General features: G+C 45.3%; 1 protein-coding gene across 1 annotated transcript in view; it reads left to right on the top strand.

Annotated features, from left to right (window-relative positions):
• The window catches only part of AGPAT5 (1-acylglycerol-3-phosphate O-acyltransferase 5), a 133,359-nt gene that overhangs the window by 19,500 nt on the left and 95,703 nt on the right, over nucleotides 1-18,156 (top strand). Inside the window, exons 2-3 of the mRNA XM_019520595.1 lie at nucleotides 8,134-8,203; nucleotides 11,352-11,467. Coding sequence (XP_019376140.1) covers nucleotides 8,134-8,203; nucleotides 11,352-11,467 — 186 coding nt within the window. The remainder of the gene's footprint in view (nucleotides 1-8,133; nucleotides 8,204-11,351; nucleotides 11,468-18,156) is intronic.

Below are 18,156 nucleotides of genomic sequence, written 5' to 3'. Positions count from 1 at the left end.
AACCCAGCCTGCAATGGCAGCCGCCTCCACCCTGTGCACATATGGGGGGGGTACATGCTTCTTCCTCCCCAAACACGGGATAATGCAGGTGGCTGCAGCAGCGGTGAGGGAGGGAGGGAGTGGGGCTGGGGCAGGAGCAGGCCCTGCAAAGCCGGGCTAGGACACAGGTCTGAGCCGCCACTGTCCCAGGGGAGGGAGGGCCATGAAACCCAGGTGGGCATGGGGAGCATGTGCCCCCGGATCTGCACGCAGGGCAGACAGGGGCTGGGGCAGTGCTGGGCTCTTCCTGGCGAGGGTTTTGGGCCAGGCTGCATTCCCAGTGCTGCCGCCGCCCACCCCGAGCGCAGCACAACACGGCCTCTGCCAGGAAGAGCCCGGTACAGCCTCCCAGCCCGCAGCAGCAGTCCGCCTTCCCCTGCACACGTATCCCGGGTACACAGCCCCCATGTCCTGGCAAGTGGGGCAGGAGCAGCGGCGGCACTGGGAGGTGGGGTTGAGGGGGGCTACAGTGAATTTTTGGGTGGCCATAGCCCTGCTCCCAGCGCTGCTGCTCCCCACCCTAGCACCCCCGTCAGGAAGATCCTGGCCCTGGCCCTGGCTCGCCCCACCTGGAGATCCAGGGGCACCCCCCCCCCCATGTCCTCCTGGGCTGCCTGCTCCCTGTTTCCCCCAGACAAGTCACTCATGCCTCTGTCCTGCATCTCACCCTGGCTGTGCAGGGCCTCCCCAGCCCCACTCCCTCCCTCAGCACCATGGGGGGTGGGGCAGATTGAGGCCCCAGCAGTGAGGGAGGGAGCAGGGCAGAGCCAGGAGCAGGGGCTGGGGGCAGTGGGGGACAAATGGAGGCCCAGGGGCATGGGTCTCCTGGGCTCCCCTTGTCCCACTACCGACTTGGCTGGGGCCCCACACTCCTACCCGTGCCTGTGCCCCATTCCCTCCCTCAACGCTGGGGCCTTGATCTGCCCTGCCCCGCCTCCACAGCCCTTTCCCTTCCACCTGCCCCTTCCTCACAGACTTACCTGCTTGTGGGGGGGGGGCACCCCAACATATTTTTTTCTCCCTCCACCTTGATCTGTCCCCACATTCCCCCCCACAGACTGACCTGTTGGGGGTGGCGTATGGTAGATCTTGGGTTGTTTTTAATTCAAAAAGTGATCTCCTACTTAAAAAGGTTGGATCCCATTAGTGTATGCATAAGACATTTTAGCTAATTATTTAGTAGTTAGGGAGGACTGTGCATGTTAGTTAAAGATTAATATTGTAGACTCATATGAGGGTGGAGAGTGGGAGTTGCTTTCCTGTATTATAACTCCTAGGATGGAAGCAGCTTAGTTACACTTTCTGACTGCTAGCTGCCTGATAAATAAGAAGACATTATCTTCCCAGCTTCCCTCCCCAACAGCTAGACGGGGCGAGAAGAATGAACTCTTGATGCCTTTTGAGCAGCTTGGAGGGAATGTAGAATATTATAACCTGCTGCACCTTTTCTGGTTGCTGCAAAAGCAGCATCTCCTAGTATTTTGAACCTTTCATGCTCTCAGTATCTGAATCATTTTGGTGCCTGTTTCTAGTGCTGCTCTTAGCTTTCTTCACCAAGAGAATGCGATTAACTTGACTCTTGTGGGATTACTTGCTGCCTGTTGGGGTTGGTGAGTCTGTGATAAAAACTGACAGGACCACCACATTTGGACTCTAAGGGCATGTCTAGACGTGCAAGGATGTTTGTTTCCCTGGGGACAGCGCACCTTGTGCCGCTGCTACCTGTCCCCAGGGAACACCTGTGCCACATGTGCTTTGGCATGCAGCAGGATGCCCTGGGTGGAGGAAGGGAGGCTGGGGCCAGCACTGGGCTGGCCCCAGCAGTGTTACCTGGGGCCCTGGGGGCCTCATGGGGCTGCAGCCGTGGTGATTCTGCCACACGGAACCTGGCCGGCAGCCGCAGTGTGGCCCAGCTCTGCTTTTCAGCAGCTTGTGCTGGCTGAGCATGCATTGCACTGTTTTGGTTTTTTTCCCATGTTTTTTGTGACCCCTGGATATCCAGGGGTCAAAAAAAGGCAAGGAAAAAAAGCCCATCAGCACATGATCGGGCAGCACACCCTCGCAGTGCGAACACTGGACAGTGGAGTTTGTGGTGCTGCAAACGTGTTTGCAGGACCACATTTACTGCACGACCATGGTCGTCTAAATGCGCCCTAAGGCATCAAAGCAAGCATGCTGGAGCAGCAGACCTTAAAGACCAACAAGGCATTGTTTATACTCGTTTCACTTTGCAATCATAAAAATTAGATGCTCGAGTTTCCATTAAAGTTTCAGTTTGCTAAAAATTAAAAATAATTGCTGAGAAAATCTTCCCCTGGTAGTAATAAACAAGTGGATTTTTCAGGCTTTGACTTGGAACATTGTTTCATCAATCCTAGCCTATAACCATCTGTATCTAGTTGTCTCCTAGGTAATTGCTACTTTAATGGGTGAGAAATTACAGTTCTGCTTTCTTCTGTGGAACATATTAGGCTAATTTGTAGGGGGATTTTATAATGTACTTTCTAGAACCCGTGTAAGAAATTTGGTGATATTTCCCAAGTAAGCTTGCCAAAGAAAAGGGTATGATACACATAGATTGAAAACTCAGTCTCCACTAGTCTTGCCTCTAGTGCTCAGAAACACTCCAGGTTGATAGTACTGAAAACAATTAATCCACAAAGTAATACTGCATTGGTGACAGCAATGCAGGCTTCTCCGCTGTGCCCTGCAGTGACCCCTAACTCAAACGGAGAGTAAGAAGGTATCCATGCAGTTTCTCTGCCATCAGGTTTTTGCCAACAAGGTTAATAAGCATGATAATGGTTTTTATGATGTAGCTTCAGTCCTGAACATTCAGTGCAGTTCCCAGCTGACGAATATCTTATGCTTAGTTCATCAAGACCAACAAACAGCTGTTCAAATGGTAACAACCTTTTGGTCATTACTGAAGTGGGACACATGGAGACTAGTGATCTAGAATTGAACGTCTTTGTATTATTATCCTGTTAAACCATTCTGTTCCTCAGACTAACAGTACCTGAGTACTGTTTCTTTCATTCATGAATTAAATTCGATAGAACATTGCTGAATGACTGTCTTTCAGATCAAACAGAACATAAATTTTTACCCATCTAAGTTTTAGTTAGAAATTAAAAAAAAACATGTTTTCAGTGGCTATAACTCTATATTTTAACCTGCTTTTGAGGAAAACAGGTTTTGAGGGTTTTATTGTTTAGTTTTGTTTTTCTGTTTCATTTTGGTCAGTTTCAAAGAAAAGCCTTTATTTAGTTTTGTTTTCTGTGCAACTTCCATGAATAGTAAGTTATGGACATGGAGTTCTTGCTATGCAATAAAACCTACTTAGGAAAAGCACTGTGAGGTTGCTTCATTAGATCCAACCCTGTAGAAATAAATAATGCAGATTCATTTTTGAATCTGGCAGATAACCATGGGTGCTATTTTAGGGGAACACAGTACCCTGGTACTCAGGGTTTTTAAATAGTCTCTCTAATGTATTAGTCATAAGCAAACACTTTCAATGCCATGTCTGCCTGTGGCCCTCTAGCAGACATTAAAACTGTTGACAATTAACTGGTTAATTGTATTTTAAAATATGACCTGGACATATGTTTAGGCAGTTAGTGGCATAACAAAAAGTGAAACCAGCCACAAAATTATTACACAAAAAATAAGAAGCTATGTGTAATATTTTTGTGGCTGGTTTCTAACGTGCCTTAAAATGAACATGTGGCAGAATGGACTACATTGAGGCTCCAGTGGGCCCCAGTTCAGTCCCAGTCTAGCCAGCGATCAGCTGATTGTTGTCTGGCTCCAGGGGCTTGCCCACGGGGTGGCAGGAGCCAGCCGACAATCAGCTGAAGCATATTTGGGATGAACTTTTGTGCTCCTGGGCTCCCCCTGTACTGGCAAGTAGAGTGTGATTGGGGTCTCATCCCAAACTCGTGCATTGTCATGCATGACAGGCAGTGCAACTGTTGAAATCGCAAATCAGATCTCATCATGCCTTTAGCTGCACCTCTGTCAGTGGCCTTAGTGTAAGTTTATTTTTTAAAGAGAAGAAGCACTGAAACTTTTTAAGCATTTTTTTCAAAGGTATGGATGTAGGCTGGTTTTTCTTTTCTTTTTTCTGAAGTAGTCTTTCTGCCAGTAAGTGGAAGATAGAGCCAGTGACCCAGGGATGTGAAGAAAGTAGCTTTGAGCACCTCAGGTGTAACGTTCCAGAAATATAAACATGAAAAGACAATGGTTATCTTCCTAAAATAGACTAGGAAGATTTGAGTGGAATTCCTATAACTTTGAGCTCTAGGGCAAATTGCAGCTTTGCTGCTAAATATTGTGGTCTAACTCTGATAACATGTCATATGTCCAGGACCAGCAAAAGCCTGGGATTTAAAGTGGAGTTGACAATAACAGGAGTTGCATGCCAGGGGCTAACCTGACGAAGCCATTCACAAGACAAGGGCCAGCCATAAAATGTTGTTGTTGTTCTGAATATGTATTTTGTCTTGTGTTCCACAAATTGCACTGGGAGCCCTTCACAAAGGGTATTGCTGTGGCTCTGAATTTGGAAGTGTTAGAATTTATGCCCTGCCAGTTTGTTAACATTTTTTTTTGTAAGCCAATGTAATACTCAATATAAGAAATGAAATAGAAACCATAAAAAATGTACAGGAAACCATCGCTATTCATGGGTTCGGCATTTGCAGTTTCAGATGTTTGCAAATTCCAAACCTGCATTTTAAATACATTTTATGCATTTACAGGAGTTCCTCGGGAGCTCCGTGCTTGCTGCTGCCAGGCTCCTGCTGCCACCGCTGGGCTCCCACCACCACTGCTGGAGCCATGCCCCCCAGCCGCCAGATTCGCAGATTTCACAATTTGTGGGGTCTACAAGAATGTATTCCCTGCGAATGGCAAGGGTTACCTGTACTATGTTAAAGTAAATCAGTGCAATTAACTAGAAGGGGGACATTATATATTGTCCTTAAGCCCTCTGTTGATAGCACTACACCTGACCTTTACCTGCTCTCTGATCCTCTTTTTTGTATTTTTTTTGTCTTTTTCTCAAGGGTTTCACAAACACACCCTAAAAGTTGTGCTAGGCAGTAAGCCCTTGTGTACTGTATACTAGTTAACGACAAGATAATTTACAAGTATAGCACTAAAGCCCTTGAAAAGCCATACTTAGGCTCTGGTGGTACTCCGTATTACCAGATGCTGAGCCATGTGCCGGACGAACACTTTTTTATGGTAATTTTTTGCTGTTGTGTATCCTTGCATGTATTTCTTCAGGGAGGCAAATTACTTTTGCCATAGTTGTCTGCTGACTGATTTGATCTCAACATCTGCTGGAGATAAACATCTGTAAACATTGGGATACCCAGATAACTTGCACTTGAGGCTAAATGAGTTGGCTGAGGAGATCAGTAGCCTGCCAGTGTTAACTTTGTAACAAATTTTGAAGTATCAGGAAAATTTCAGAAGCTGAAAGAGTGCTAGTGTAGTGTCAGTTTTGGAGTAGGACAAGTCAGTTACTGCAGACTGGTTAATCTAAGACAAAATAATAGAAAAATAGGCCTAAGGGGTCATCTACTCTATTTTGTTTTATGGAAAAAAAATCTTAGCAAACTAAACTTGATTTAATTTTGAGATAAAATTTAGCTGATAGAGAGACCTGCATGGGTACAATATACTTTTGTAAGCTTTTTGCTTTAGTGCAACACCAGGATTCTGCTTTTAAAAAGTAATAGCTCGACACACTATAAATAAAAATGCACTGAATGGATTTTTGAGTGGCTATCAAAAATCATAGAGGCAGTAGCTCAGGGATTATTATTAGCAGTGCACCGATACATAGGTCCCATATTGCATCAGCACCAATATAAGGAAAATTGACAGTATCAGCAGTCGGTTTTTTTTGGTTGCTAATGTCACCAATAAATGCCCTGTGCACATGCGCAGCCGCAGCACAGCAGCAGGTGGCCAAGAGTGCAGCCCGGCAATGTGGAGAACAAGCATCTGGCTGGAGTGGGGGGGACAGATAGAGGCTCCTGCAGTGAGGGAGGGAGTGGGGCTGGTGCGGGTGGTGCACAGCCAGGGTGGGGCATGGGATGGAGCTGCGAGCACCTTGTCTAAGGGGCATGGGGAAGGGGATGGCTCCCACTGCTGGATACACCCCTGGAGAGCATGGGGGCATGTGCCCCTGGATCTGCATGTAGGGCAAGGGCGGGGTGCTGCTGCAGGCTGGGCCAGGGGCTGCACCGAGTTCTTCCTGGCAGGGGGCTGTGCCAGACTGTGCTCAGGGCAGGTGGTGGTGGTACTGGGTAGGGAGTTATGAGGGGGCTGCAGCCACCTCAGAATTTGCCATAGCCCCCCCATAGCAGCACTGCTGCTGCCTGTCCTGAGTGCAGCCCTGGCACAGCCCCCCTGCCAGAAAAAGCCCAAAGCTGTCTCGGCTCCAGCCCGCAGCAGCAGCCCACCCTCACTCTGCACACAGATCCGGGGGCACACGCCCCCCATGCCCTCCCAGGGTGCGTGCAGTGGCAGGAGCCACAACCTCTCATGGCCCCCAGACAAGCCAAGGTTCTGTCCCGTGCCCCACCCCAGCTGGGCAGTGCCTGCCCCACTCCCTCCCTCACCACAGGTGCCTTGATCTGCCCCCCCGGCCTTTCCTCCACAACAGACTTGCCAGTTAGATGCTGCTGTCCATGCCACCTGGCCACATATCGGCAATCAGATTAGTATCAATAGTATTCAGTATTTTCATCAGTGGTCTGGAAGTGGTCACTGGCAGATGACACAAGCATTGGCAAAGTATTAAGTAATGACAAGGACAGGGTCAGCATACAGATAAATCCAGCTTGTTTGGTAAACTGGCCCATTTCAAACAACTGTGTGTTTTAATACAGTCAAAGGAAAAGTTGTATGTATTTAGGAACAAGGAATGCAGCCTGTTCCTACAGAATGAAAGACTGTATCCTGAAAAACAGTGACTTTAAATGCAGATATGGGGAATTCTCAGGGAAAATAACTCACAGTTACTGTAGATGTGAATTTAAAGTGGATTTAAACTCATGTTGATGTTTTTATTTAGAATTTGAATAGCCTTAATTTGACTTATTTTACTTGACCTTGGATCAGCATTCTCTAGTATCCCCATGTGGACAAGTCATGAGCAGTGACCTGATTCCAGCATATAAATACCTTCCTGGGGAGAAAGTACAGAGTACTAAAATTGCTCTTTTAATCTGAGAGAGAAAGGCATAAAAAGCTGGAAACCAAAGCCAAATCCAAATTGGAAACAAGGCACACGTTTTCTATCTGAGTGTTATTAACTAATGGAACAACTAAGTACAGAGTGTGGTAGATTTTCCATTTCTTGATGTTTTCAAATCAAGAGAGGTTATCTTTCTGGCTCAATTCACTGGTAAGCTGATTAAACTTGATGGCCTTGAGATGCAAGAGTTCAGACTAGCTGGTCTAGTGGTCTCAAATTATGATCATATGGACTTATGCGGATAGACCTTTATGTACAAGAGTCTCGAATAATAAAGTTTTCTTCATTAATGAATACGATGAATGCAGAGTTCAGGCAGGACGTAGGCAGCCAGGCCTGCAGATTGGCCCCTGAATGGCGATGAGGAGGTTAGCTGGGTGGGGGTGCAGATAACCAGGGCATCAAGTTGGGGTCTGGGTCAGCAGAAGGGAGACCCAAGAGACGTAGTCCAGGTACAGGCTAAGGTCAGAAGCCAGGAGAATCAGAGAGCCAGCCACTGGGTTTCAGGGAGGATCCAAGAGCAGAGTCAGGAGCTAGGAGACCCAGAGGGAGCAAGGCTTGCCAGAGCACACTGAGTTTCTTGTCAAGGAATGCCTGCTGCCTGAGGCTGAGCAGTGCTCTCAGCAGCCAGTCCAGTTACAGGGAACTGGGGCAGTAGCATTAGCCAGGGATCAAGGTCAGGTGTAGAAGCTCAAGGGCTTAGCCTGACTGGCCACAGGCCCTGACAATGAGTCTTGATGAATCTGAGTTTACTTCAATTAGTGGAGCTAATTTAACTCAATATTAACATAAAGTAATATTTTATTTCTTTTCAGGTAATAATATATGGAGATTTGCCAAAAAATAAAGAAAATATGGTATGTATATCAAATCATCAATGTACAGGTTTGTATCTCATTTTGTACACTTCCCCTTACAGAAAGATAGACAACAACTTAGATTATAGGTGCTGTTTAAAGTAAATAATTTCACTACTTCTACAGTTGTGAATTTGGAGAGAAGATGATGATTTATTTATTTTATCTTAATCTTGGTAGTACTGTGCATCTCTTTAAGAACCTTCTTTGAAACAAGCTATTTGGAAACGGCCATTGGAAGGAAGCATTCATATTTTTCAGCTCCTTACTATGAGCAGAGAAAGATATTAAGATTCTCATTCTATTGCTTATACAAATGTGTTGATTCTGATTTGAGATAATAGGTTGTTTTCAAGGTCAGCTTATAAATTTCTGTTAGAACATATGTGTGTATTTTTATAATCACTTTCTTATTACTCAGATGTCTTACAAGAAATATTGTATCATTGGCTAAAGCGAAGCAAGTTAAATATAGGCCACACATCAGAATCAACATACACAATTTCTTTCATATCTCTGAAGCTGATTCTGCAGTGTCTTTGCATATGGTCGTGTTCAGCACAACATAAAGTTACTACGTATTGAAGGCATTTGTTGTGGAATTTGCTCCTTTATGTACAGTCTATAATATGTAAATCAGATACTTTAGAACCTAAAATCACTGGTTCTCAAGTGGGGTGCCACAGCTTGAAGTTGTGGCAATGCTGCAACCAAGTAAAACTACCCTGCGTGCAGTGCTGGGGCACATGTGTGTCCCACTCCAACATTAACTCTCTAACCCGAAAGCAGGCAAGAGAGCTGGCTTGTGCTGCAGCACTTCCTGATTTCCCTAAATTGCTGTTCATTATATGGTGGCTGGACTGAACTCAGCTAAGTTACTTCCCTTTATGTCTGCTTTTCTTTTAATGGAGGGTACCTATAATTCTCTCCAAGAATTAAGGTTTAGTTTAGTTTAGAATGGAGATAATGCTTGCCTCAGTCAGTGCACTTTAGAAAAGTTTTATCAATCTATTCCACTGCCTCCACTGTTTCAATAGTGAAGACATTTTTCCTGATATTCAGTCTAAACCTACTGTGCTGCACTTTCAAACCATTGCTCTGTGTTCTGCTTTCTGTGTTAGGGTTTGGGGCATAGCTGGTTGGGGGTGGCTACCTGAGAGATGGGCCGAGTCCAGGAACTGGGTTCCCAGAGAGTTGGGATATGCCAGGCATGAGACCTGGAATGAGGAACAAAATCACGAGTTAGGATATGTCAGGAGCCAAACTGAAATCAGGAGCCAGGAGTCAAAACCAGAGATCTGGTCAGTGAAAGCCAGGAAGCGCACAGGGGCAGGAGCCAAGTATCTTAGTCTTTGCCCAAACAGAGGACTGCAGGATGAGACTAACTTTTAAAGTCTGGAGCAGGTGGGTTTGTTGCCTGAGGACTTACAACATTGCTTGCTCTGATTGCCCTACTATGACTAGAAGGCCTGGGACACTGATCCAGGCTTACTGCAGGCAGTGCCTGTTCTCCTGTAGCCTCGGGGTGAATTGCCCTGATTCCTGATCGGTCTTAAGTGCCTTTTCTGTCAGCTGAACACACCTATGTCCTTCAACCTCTCTCCTTGCCTTCCAAGCCCTTTATCATTCTTGTTGCCCAGCCTCTCACCCTCTCTAACTTCTCCGTGTCTTTTTTTTTTAATATGGAGCCCTGCACTGTACACAGTACTCTAGATGAGGCTTAATTAGTGCCAAGTAAAGAGGCACTATCACCTCTTGTGCCATGCACCTTGTATTTTTATTGATTCATCCCAAAATTATGTTCAGCTTTTGTGCATCTGCATCGCACTGCAGACTCATATGGAGTCTGTGATATGTTAAGGCTCCTAGATCCTTTGCCATAGAGCTGTCATCCAGACAGGTGTCACCCATCATTTATTTGTGCTTTTGAATATTTTTCCTGAGATGTAGCACCTTATTTTTGTTAGCATTGAACTTTATCCTTTTGGTTCCAGCCCAACTTCCCAATCTGTCAAGAGCCTTCTGAGTTGCGCTCCTGTCCTGCACTTGTTCGCAGTCCTTCCTAGTTTTGTCTTCTGCAGATTTGTTCAAAAAACTATCTATTCCAACATCAAAATCTTTAATAAATACTGAATAACACTGGTCCCAGGACAAATTCCTGTGGGACTCAGCTAAAAACCTCCTGCCATTTTAACTGTTTTTTTTTACTTTTGCCTTCCTAATTTGTTCCTTGCAACTTCTTGCTTTTTCCTGGTATGCTTCCTTGGTGAGCTGCCCATCTTTCCATTGCATTGCCTCTATACTTTCCTTTTACATTTGAGGCATCCTAAAAGCTACTTATGCAACCACATTGGTTCCTTGTTATTCTTGTGCTTCCGTTGTGTTGGAGCATCTTGTTGGGCTTCTAATACTGTGTTCCTTAGAAGCTTCTAGCCCTTCTGGGGAGCTTTATCTTTCAGTCTGCCTTGCACCATGCCTACTAGCATCTTATGTCAGCTAAAATCCATGTTTTTTAAGTGCAGGGTCTTATTTCTGCTGACCTCATGCTTTCCCAGTGTCAGGATCTTTCATGTTGTGATCATTTCTTCCCAAGTTTCCCACCACAAATTGAACTTTTAATTGTTCAAGGAAAACTGGAAGCCAAGCAGAACCCCTTTTAAAATGCCTGGCTCTGTAATAGTTAACATATTTAAATGAGATTGAGGAAAGCAGACACTTCATGACATTCTTGGTTATGTAAGAAGTTGCTGTGAGGGAAATAGATATAGAAGCAAAGTTTCAAAATAGGACTTAATTTGTGCACTTACATGTATATATATGCACATTACATTCTGCATTACATTAAGTAAGCATGCTTCAAGTAACATTTTTGGTGCAGAACTTCAACAGCAAAGAAACAAAAAGTTCAATAGACCTTTTTAAGAATTTTAATATGCTGTAGTGCCTTGTACAACTTGAACTAGTATCCAATATAGAGATGTGTGAATTTAAAATCTCTTTTTAAAATAAATGCTAGAATAGAATCAGTGTGATTATAAGTTGTCTTGTGATGTAACTTTGTAGTGCTGGATAAATTCTTCTTGTGAGAATCACAGTTACTATTTCAGAAGCAATTGTTTTCTCTGAGTAAGTTGAGACTTAATGTAATTAAACTGTTTGGGCTTTTGTCTTTGCAGTTGACTGGATCATTGCAGACATGTTGGCAATCAGACAGAATGCTCTTGGACATGTACGATATGTTTTGAAAGATGGCTTAAAATGGCTGCCCTTGTATGGGTGGTATTTTTCGCAGGTAACTTAATCTATTTTTTTCCTTATTGTTTACGGGTGAAACACAAAATATGTGGTTGTCTTTGCCACGTATTTCTAACTCTCATTCAAAAAAGGAAGGAGGAGGATTTTCTTTTACCCATGTTGTTAAGCACACTGTTGCCACTGCAGACTAGGCATGAGCCTCCTTAAACAAGAGGCTTCATGAGAAGAGCGTATGTCCTGTGATGCCAGTTAAGGTGTAGTATTTCTGCGTAGATGTTCTTACCGACGTCAACCTCATGGCTTCCGTACTGTCATTTGCTGGCAGTCTCTGTGTGAACAGCTGAAGTTCCTGGGGTGGTAGAATTCAGTGCTGCTTGGAACAAGTTTTAACTCTCAAGCGCTTTCTGCATCAGAGGGGAATGTGCTATTCAGCTAGCTTCTTCACTTCTCTGCCTCCCCCCTAAATAATCAGGTGCAACCACAGTAATGATGCTTCCTTGGGAGGCTGTGCTTTGTGAAGACAATGGCTTTCCTCTTCCATTTCCTCCCCAATCCTTATGGCCATTTTGCCATTCCTGCCTAATATTAAAGGGCTGCTGAAAATGTGTTGTATGGAAATATTACCACAGTTTGCCCTTGCATATAGTCATCATGTTTATGGTGGCCAAATTCTTCCTTTAATAAAAATACTGACAATCGGGATATCTATTCCAGTCACTATCATTATAGGTGTTAACATTTTTCCCAGATTTTGGAAAATCACTGCTACTCTGTGGAATATCCTATGCTCAGTTTCCTTAATATTACACTGACTTTAAAAGACTATCCCTGTGGAAACTAATCTGAATAGCTACACTTTTTACAGATCATATGTATTTACTCAAACCTATTTAGTCTCCATGCCCCAAAGTAGTTTGCTATTAGAGGCATATAATAGAATAAGATGGGTATGACTGATTCAGTAACACAAGCGTAAAGCAATTCTCAGACAATGGTGAGTACCCGTGTATTTCAGAAAAATGTGCTTAAATTACTGAGAAGGGAGACAGCAGGACTGTAACAGAAGCTAATAGGTATTTTTTATTGTCTTTATCACACCAAACACTGCAAAAACATAAAACACTTCCTGTTCTTCCTGTTGATGCTCTGTTAGTGATGTCACTTACACTCCACTAAAAATTTCCAGTGACACATAATTACGGAATACTCATGGAATTTACATTCCCTGCCTCGGGTAAACATCCTGTTTTGGAATATACGTATTCTGGATATCCAGTAAAGCAGAATTCAGGCGGAGAGGAAACATATTTGTAAACACAATTCATTGTTGCCTGAGAAAAAAAGTTTGAAAAGTACAGAGGAAACAATTTGAAAATATAAAAACAGTACTTCCAGAAATCTGTCTTGAGAAAAACATGTATGTTTTGATCTCTTGTTTAAAAGTAAATACGGTAGAACTGTTACAAAATTTGGGAATTTGAATTATGTATGACTTCATAACCAATTCCTTTTTGGGAAACAGGTCTAATAGAAACAAATAAAGGAGCTCCTTATTTAATCTGCTGTGGCACAGGATTGTTTTGTAGGTTAAAATATCACTGTGCATGTAAAGCTGGCCTTAATATTTTTGGGTGATCCACCCAAAACGTTATTTCCCAATTCTTTCATATCAAAATTTATTGACTCTGTTCATCTATCTAAGCAGAGAATGTAGGGGCTAGAGTGGAAAACATTTAGGATATATGTAAAGATTAACCAGCTGATCTTACATGCAGGTGTGTGTTTTGTTTCATGGTGGTCTGTGTTGACTGCTAAGCTTCAAATTGTGTGCCTGTGCGTTTGACCACAGGTGAGAATAATGGATACACCAGTGTGGAATATTTTTGTTCCTTTTTCTCTTGCTTTCATGTTTGTCCCCTCTGCCCCCCAGTTTTGCATCCCTGGAGTCAGTAGCCAGTATATATTGTGCAAATGAGATGTAAAATGATAAAGAGCACAGGAGCTATTATTTAATTGTGCAGATGTTGTATTCATTCTTTGGTTAGGTATTTTTGCATATATATTTACCTAAGATGTACAAGCGAACCTGTTTTATAAGTGAATATGACGAAACTGACACAACAGGGACTGCACCTTTCAGAACGTACCATTATAAGTGTGTGCAACATTTTGTTGCCCCCAGTAATTATGGAAGGGAGTTTAAGGTCTGCTAGAAAGGAAGAGGTATTACTGCATTTCCCCAAATTCCTGCAGATGTTGAGCAGTACTGGGAGACTTATAGTTGACTTGAAGACTTGTAAGTCAGTGATTTTGGTATCCATGGCTGAATTCAGCTCACATTTCATACAGTATGTGGCCTACAGGTCACTTGGTGATTTCTTGCTATTGTTATTCTGTGTCTGGCTATGCTGAATCAGTTCTGCTAGAAAGCAGCCATTCATTTAACCGGGGAGTTCTGACTGAGGAAGTGAGACTTCTGTTTCTGTAGAAGTAGTAACAGGTAATGAAAATTGTGGTTCACTTGTCCCTTCTGTATGAAAACACGCGTGGTAAAAGTAACAGAACTCTTCTCTGATTGTGCAGAGTTGGTGTGCTTCTCCACTGTTGTAGTCTAATGAAGTGGGCAGACAAGGAGAAGAGGAGGAGAAGGCAGCAGAGACTGTGTGGATGTGACGGAGTTGACAGTATCTGTGGGTGCTGAAAGATGTGCACTCCCCACTGTAACTTGTGGTGCTTTGCAGGAAGTGCCATGAGTTACAGCGATCCCCTGGACCCAGCAGACATTTGCTATTGAGTGTGGGGGACTGTGGGATCAAGCTGCAGTTTGGAGCAGCTGTGAGCCTGCAGTCTCCCCCAGCCCTGCCTTCCCCCTCCCAGCACCAGCACCGTCTTAAGAATGGGACAGGGGAAGGAAATAGAGGGAATTTGATCAGGGATTTACCAACCCTCCAGCACAGGCTGGGCAAACACTAGATGGGACTCCCTCCCCTGCCTTCTCCCCCTCCCATTCTGAAGATGGCGCTACATCAGCCCAGCCCTGCTCCCAGTGCACGCTGACAGAAGTTAAGGACAGTGAGAGTTCAGATTGCCATATGATCAGGCATTTTTAAAACGCTCTGCAGCCATGCATTTCTGTCAGGGCATGACTATAAAGCGCTACAGGTGCCCAATCACATGACAAACTGTCATTTCTGTCAGCACCCTGTTACTCCAGCCTCTTGGATCCCTGGCCAACAGCAATCGGAGACTTATGCCTGTGAACAGGGTGTGGAGCAAACCCATGGCCTTGGGGTTATAAGCACTGTTCCAACTGGCTGAGCTAGCTAGCCAACTTATGCTCTTCTTTGGGTCCTCTGTCAGTCCACATGCTTTGTTAGCCAGATAGTAATTTTACAACTGGCTACTTACCCTGAAATAGGCTAGGTGACACAACATTCAGTGAGGAGTTGATATACTATTGACTTCTTGGTGTTTTCTTTTTTCTGTGGTTTTTGGAGAGTACAAGCCAGGGGTGAGCAAAATATGGCCTGCAGGTCAGATCTGGGCCACTGAGGGATTTTTGTCTGGCCCATGGTGGTTCCCTTGGTCCCACCTACCCTGCTCCCATCTACACAGGGGGCAGTCTGGGCTGTGGTGCATGTGGCCACTCCCAATGCCCTCAGGCCCACAGCAGGCTTAAGGCGGTGCAACAGCTGGACTCACTTCCTGGCAGCTCCAGTGGCAGTGGCAATGACTTCTTCTGGCAGCTGCTGTTGCCAGACCTGGGCCCACTGCCTGGGAACCCCAGCCCATCCATATTGTATCCACTGCAGGGTGCGTAGCCGGGTGGCTGGGATGGAGCCTCAGGTGGGCAGGGAGCGGTGTTTGGGAGCGGGGTGGGCAAGCGAGGGCAGGATTGCAAGGCAGTGACAGTGTGGGGCTGGAGCTGAGGCAGAGCCGTGATCAGCTGCCTGCACAGCCCTGCAATGGGCATGAGTTCTATGACCAGCAGCTTGTGGGGAGCAGATTGGGGCCTTGCTGTGGCCCCTGGTCCCATGCTATCACCGCCCAGCAGTCCCAGGGTTTCCATGGAGACTGGCCAGGGCCTGTGTGGGCAGGTGGATGGGATGGGGCTGCTGGTAGATGGGGAGCTGCATCTGGGCCTAGGGCCAGGATCTTGGGGTGATGACAGTGCAGGGCTGGGGCCTAGGGGGTGCTGACTGCAACCTGCAACAGCTCACCAAAACTCCCTATGTGGCCCATGGGCCCAAATACTTGCCCACCCCTGATATAAGCCGTGTATTTGTCTGCACATGCTATTAGTCAAATGTCTTCTTGGAAGGTAGAAAGGTGAATGTGCAAAGTGGGAAAGAAACACATAACCCCTTCCATCTGTCTGGCTACCTATCTTCTGTTTCTGGAATTGAATCCCTCTCCACATAATGCTCCCCAGCACAGTAAAATCATTTAGCTTCCCTAATGTGCTGCAACTCTATTCCCAACGAAGTGTATTTGAATAGGATTTGACTATTAGTGCTAATCCACTTTTGAATTTACTTGAACTGCTTAAAATGAAGATGACTTCGTCAGACCTTGTACAGATGCTAAGTTCTCCCAGGCGCTTTCTGGCCCAGAAATCTGTCGCAGAGAAAGGCCCAGACCTATAGTGGCCATATCACATGGCATGGCATCTTGCTGGATGATTGACAGTCACAGGTCATGTCAGCAAGTGCAAGAGCTGAATCACAAAGCAGTATCAGAATCCCACTTGCGCTAGTCAGTCACTACAGTAGTCTTTTAAAACTGCTTTGCAGAAAAGAAACTATATACTCTAGATGTTTCCAAAACTTGATGCTAACCCAGACAGAATTCCGACTCCTGTTTGACCATTGAAAGGTCAGGTGACTTACTCTGAGCATATTATTCAGTACATTTAAATTATACTAATTAGCAGGTGAGCCTCTCCCTCTGAGCATCAAGGTACACTCAACTACAGTGCAAGAGACATTGACCTATGTTAGAAAAGTGATAATCTCTGATTTATAGAACAGCCTTTTGGAGCAACCTACTAACATATGTTAAACGTTATACTCTTGGCACAGCAGCCAGAGCAGATGCTAAGTTTGGAGCAGCAGCATTACAGTCCTGATTTAGCTGATCAGCTGTGATTCCTAAACCAACCATCCAGGGGAATTCTGTTTGATTAGCTACAGAAAGGAGACAGAAGAATAAAAAAATAAGCATTGTAATAACTTTGAGCAATAATTTGGTTCTCTGAGATTGTGTTCAATAGGGATCCTCCATCTCCATATTGAAAATCCTCAGCTATTAACGGCTTTGAGTTGTAAGGGAGCTGAGGTCAGATCACAAGCCTGCCTCCCTTTATCCCTTTACATGACGAGGTACGTTGTACATGTGAAATCTTATAGATATTGCTAGCTAAAGGGATTTGGTCTCTCATGTGGGGCCCATGCTTTTTTATACACTGATTTACCACAGCTTGAAGGAGCGTTTTTTTTTCTGGTCAGCGTAATGCCCTTCAGGGGAAGAGATTGGCACAACTTTCTAGTGTAAACAAAAAGGAGGAATATTTTTTTCAGACTGTGTCAGAAACAAAAAGGGCATTTTTTTCCTCCTTCAGCTTCAGGGCTGCAAAGCACCTGTATAACAGTAATAACAAGCAAAGAAGATGATGTTTGCAAAGTCAAAATAAGGATTTTTGGCGGGAGGGGTTGGTAAATCTATTCAGTTTATTTTTTTGTTTGTTTTAAAGTATTATCAGCACCCTAATACCTTTCTTATGGCCAGCCTTAAAATAACAAGCCAATACATGTAAACAATGAGGAAAAATTAAGATGACAGATTTTAATATGTAGCATGCAAAAATATATTTTTAAATAAAGTAGTAGATATAAGTGTATAATAAACTATGTATCTATAATGTGTATATATTGGGGTGTGTACATATACTGCAGGGGTGGGCAAAATACAGCCTGTGGGCCGGATTTGGCCCACTAGGCCATGCTATCTGGCCCACGGGGCCCCTAAAAAAAATTTGGAAAATTTAATATTACTCTGTCCCTGGTTCCTGTCAAAGATGATAGGAACCGGGGGCAGTAGGATCCAGGGGAAGCCCCTGCAGGCTCTTGCAACAGCAGGGCCCACCCAGCCCTGCCCCACCCCCACAGCCAGAAGCCCATGCCTAGCAGGGGGAGGGGGGAGCTGGCTTGGCTCCATAGATCCTTTGCCAGCCAGGACCCCGTACTCCTGCCACCCTGCTCTGGGCCCTGCCAGTGCTGGCTCTGGGACACCGATACAGGCCCCACACTCCTGCTGTCTCCTGCACCCACTCACTCCCAGTGCCCCCTCAGCCCTGCAGTACAGGCAGGGGGCTGCGCTCAGCCCTCACCCCCTGCTCACCAGCAGAAAACAAGCTGATGCTGAGCGTGGGGGAAAAGCGGCCCCTCCACTGCCCTGTGGCCAGCGCCCCGTGCTGCAGCCGCTTGCAGCCCACGTGGAGCTGCCTGTGCCTGCTCAGGACAGCCCTGCACTGTCTGCAAGCAGCTGCAGCAGGGAGTGCTGGCTATGGGGCAGGGGAGGGGCCACTTTTCCCTGCACTCAGCACTAGCTCCTTCCCCGCTGGCAAGCAGGGGGTCGGGGCTGCATGCTGCCCCCTGCCTGTACAATGCGGCTGGGGGGGCACTGGGAGTGAGTGCGTGTGGGAGCACAGGGCCTGCACCTGTGTCC

The sequence above is a fragment of the Gavialis gangeticus genome, unplaced genomic scaffold (genome assembly GCF_001723915.1).
Source record: "Gavialis gangeticus isolate Ggan-Ray unplaced genomic scaffold, GavGan_comp1, whole genome shotgun sequence".
Lineage (NCBI taxonomy): Eukaryota > Metazoa > Chordata > Crocodylia > Gavialidae > Gavialis > Gavialis gangeticus.
Note: the sequence above shows the minus strand (reverse complement) of the source record. Positions and strands in the feature narration are given on the sequence as shown.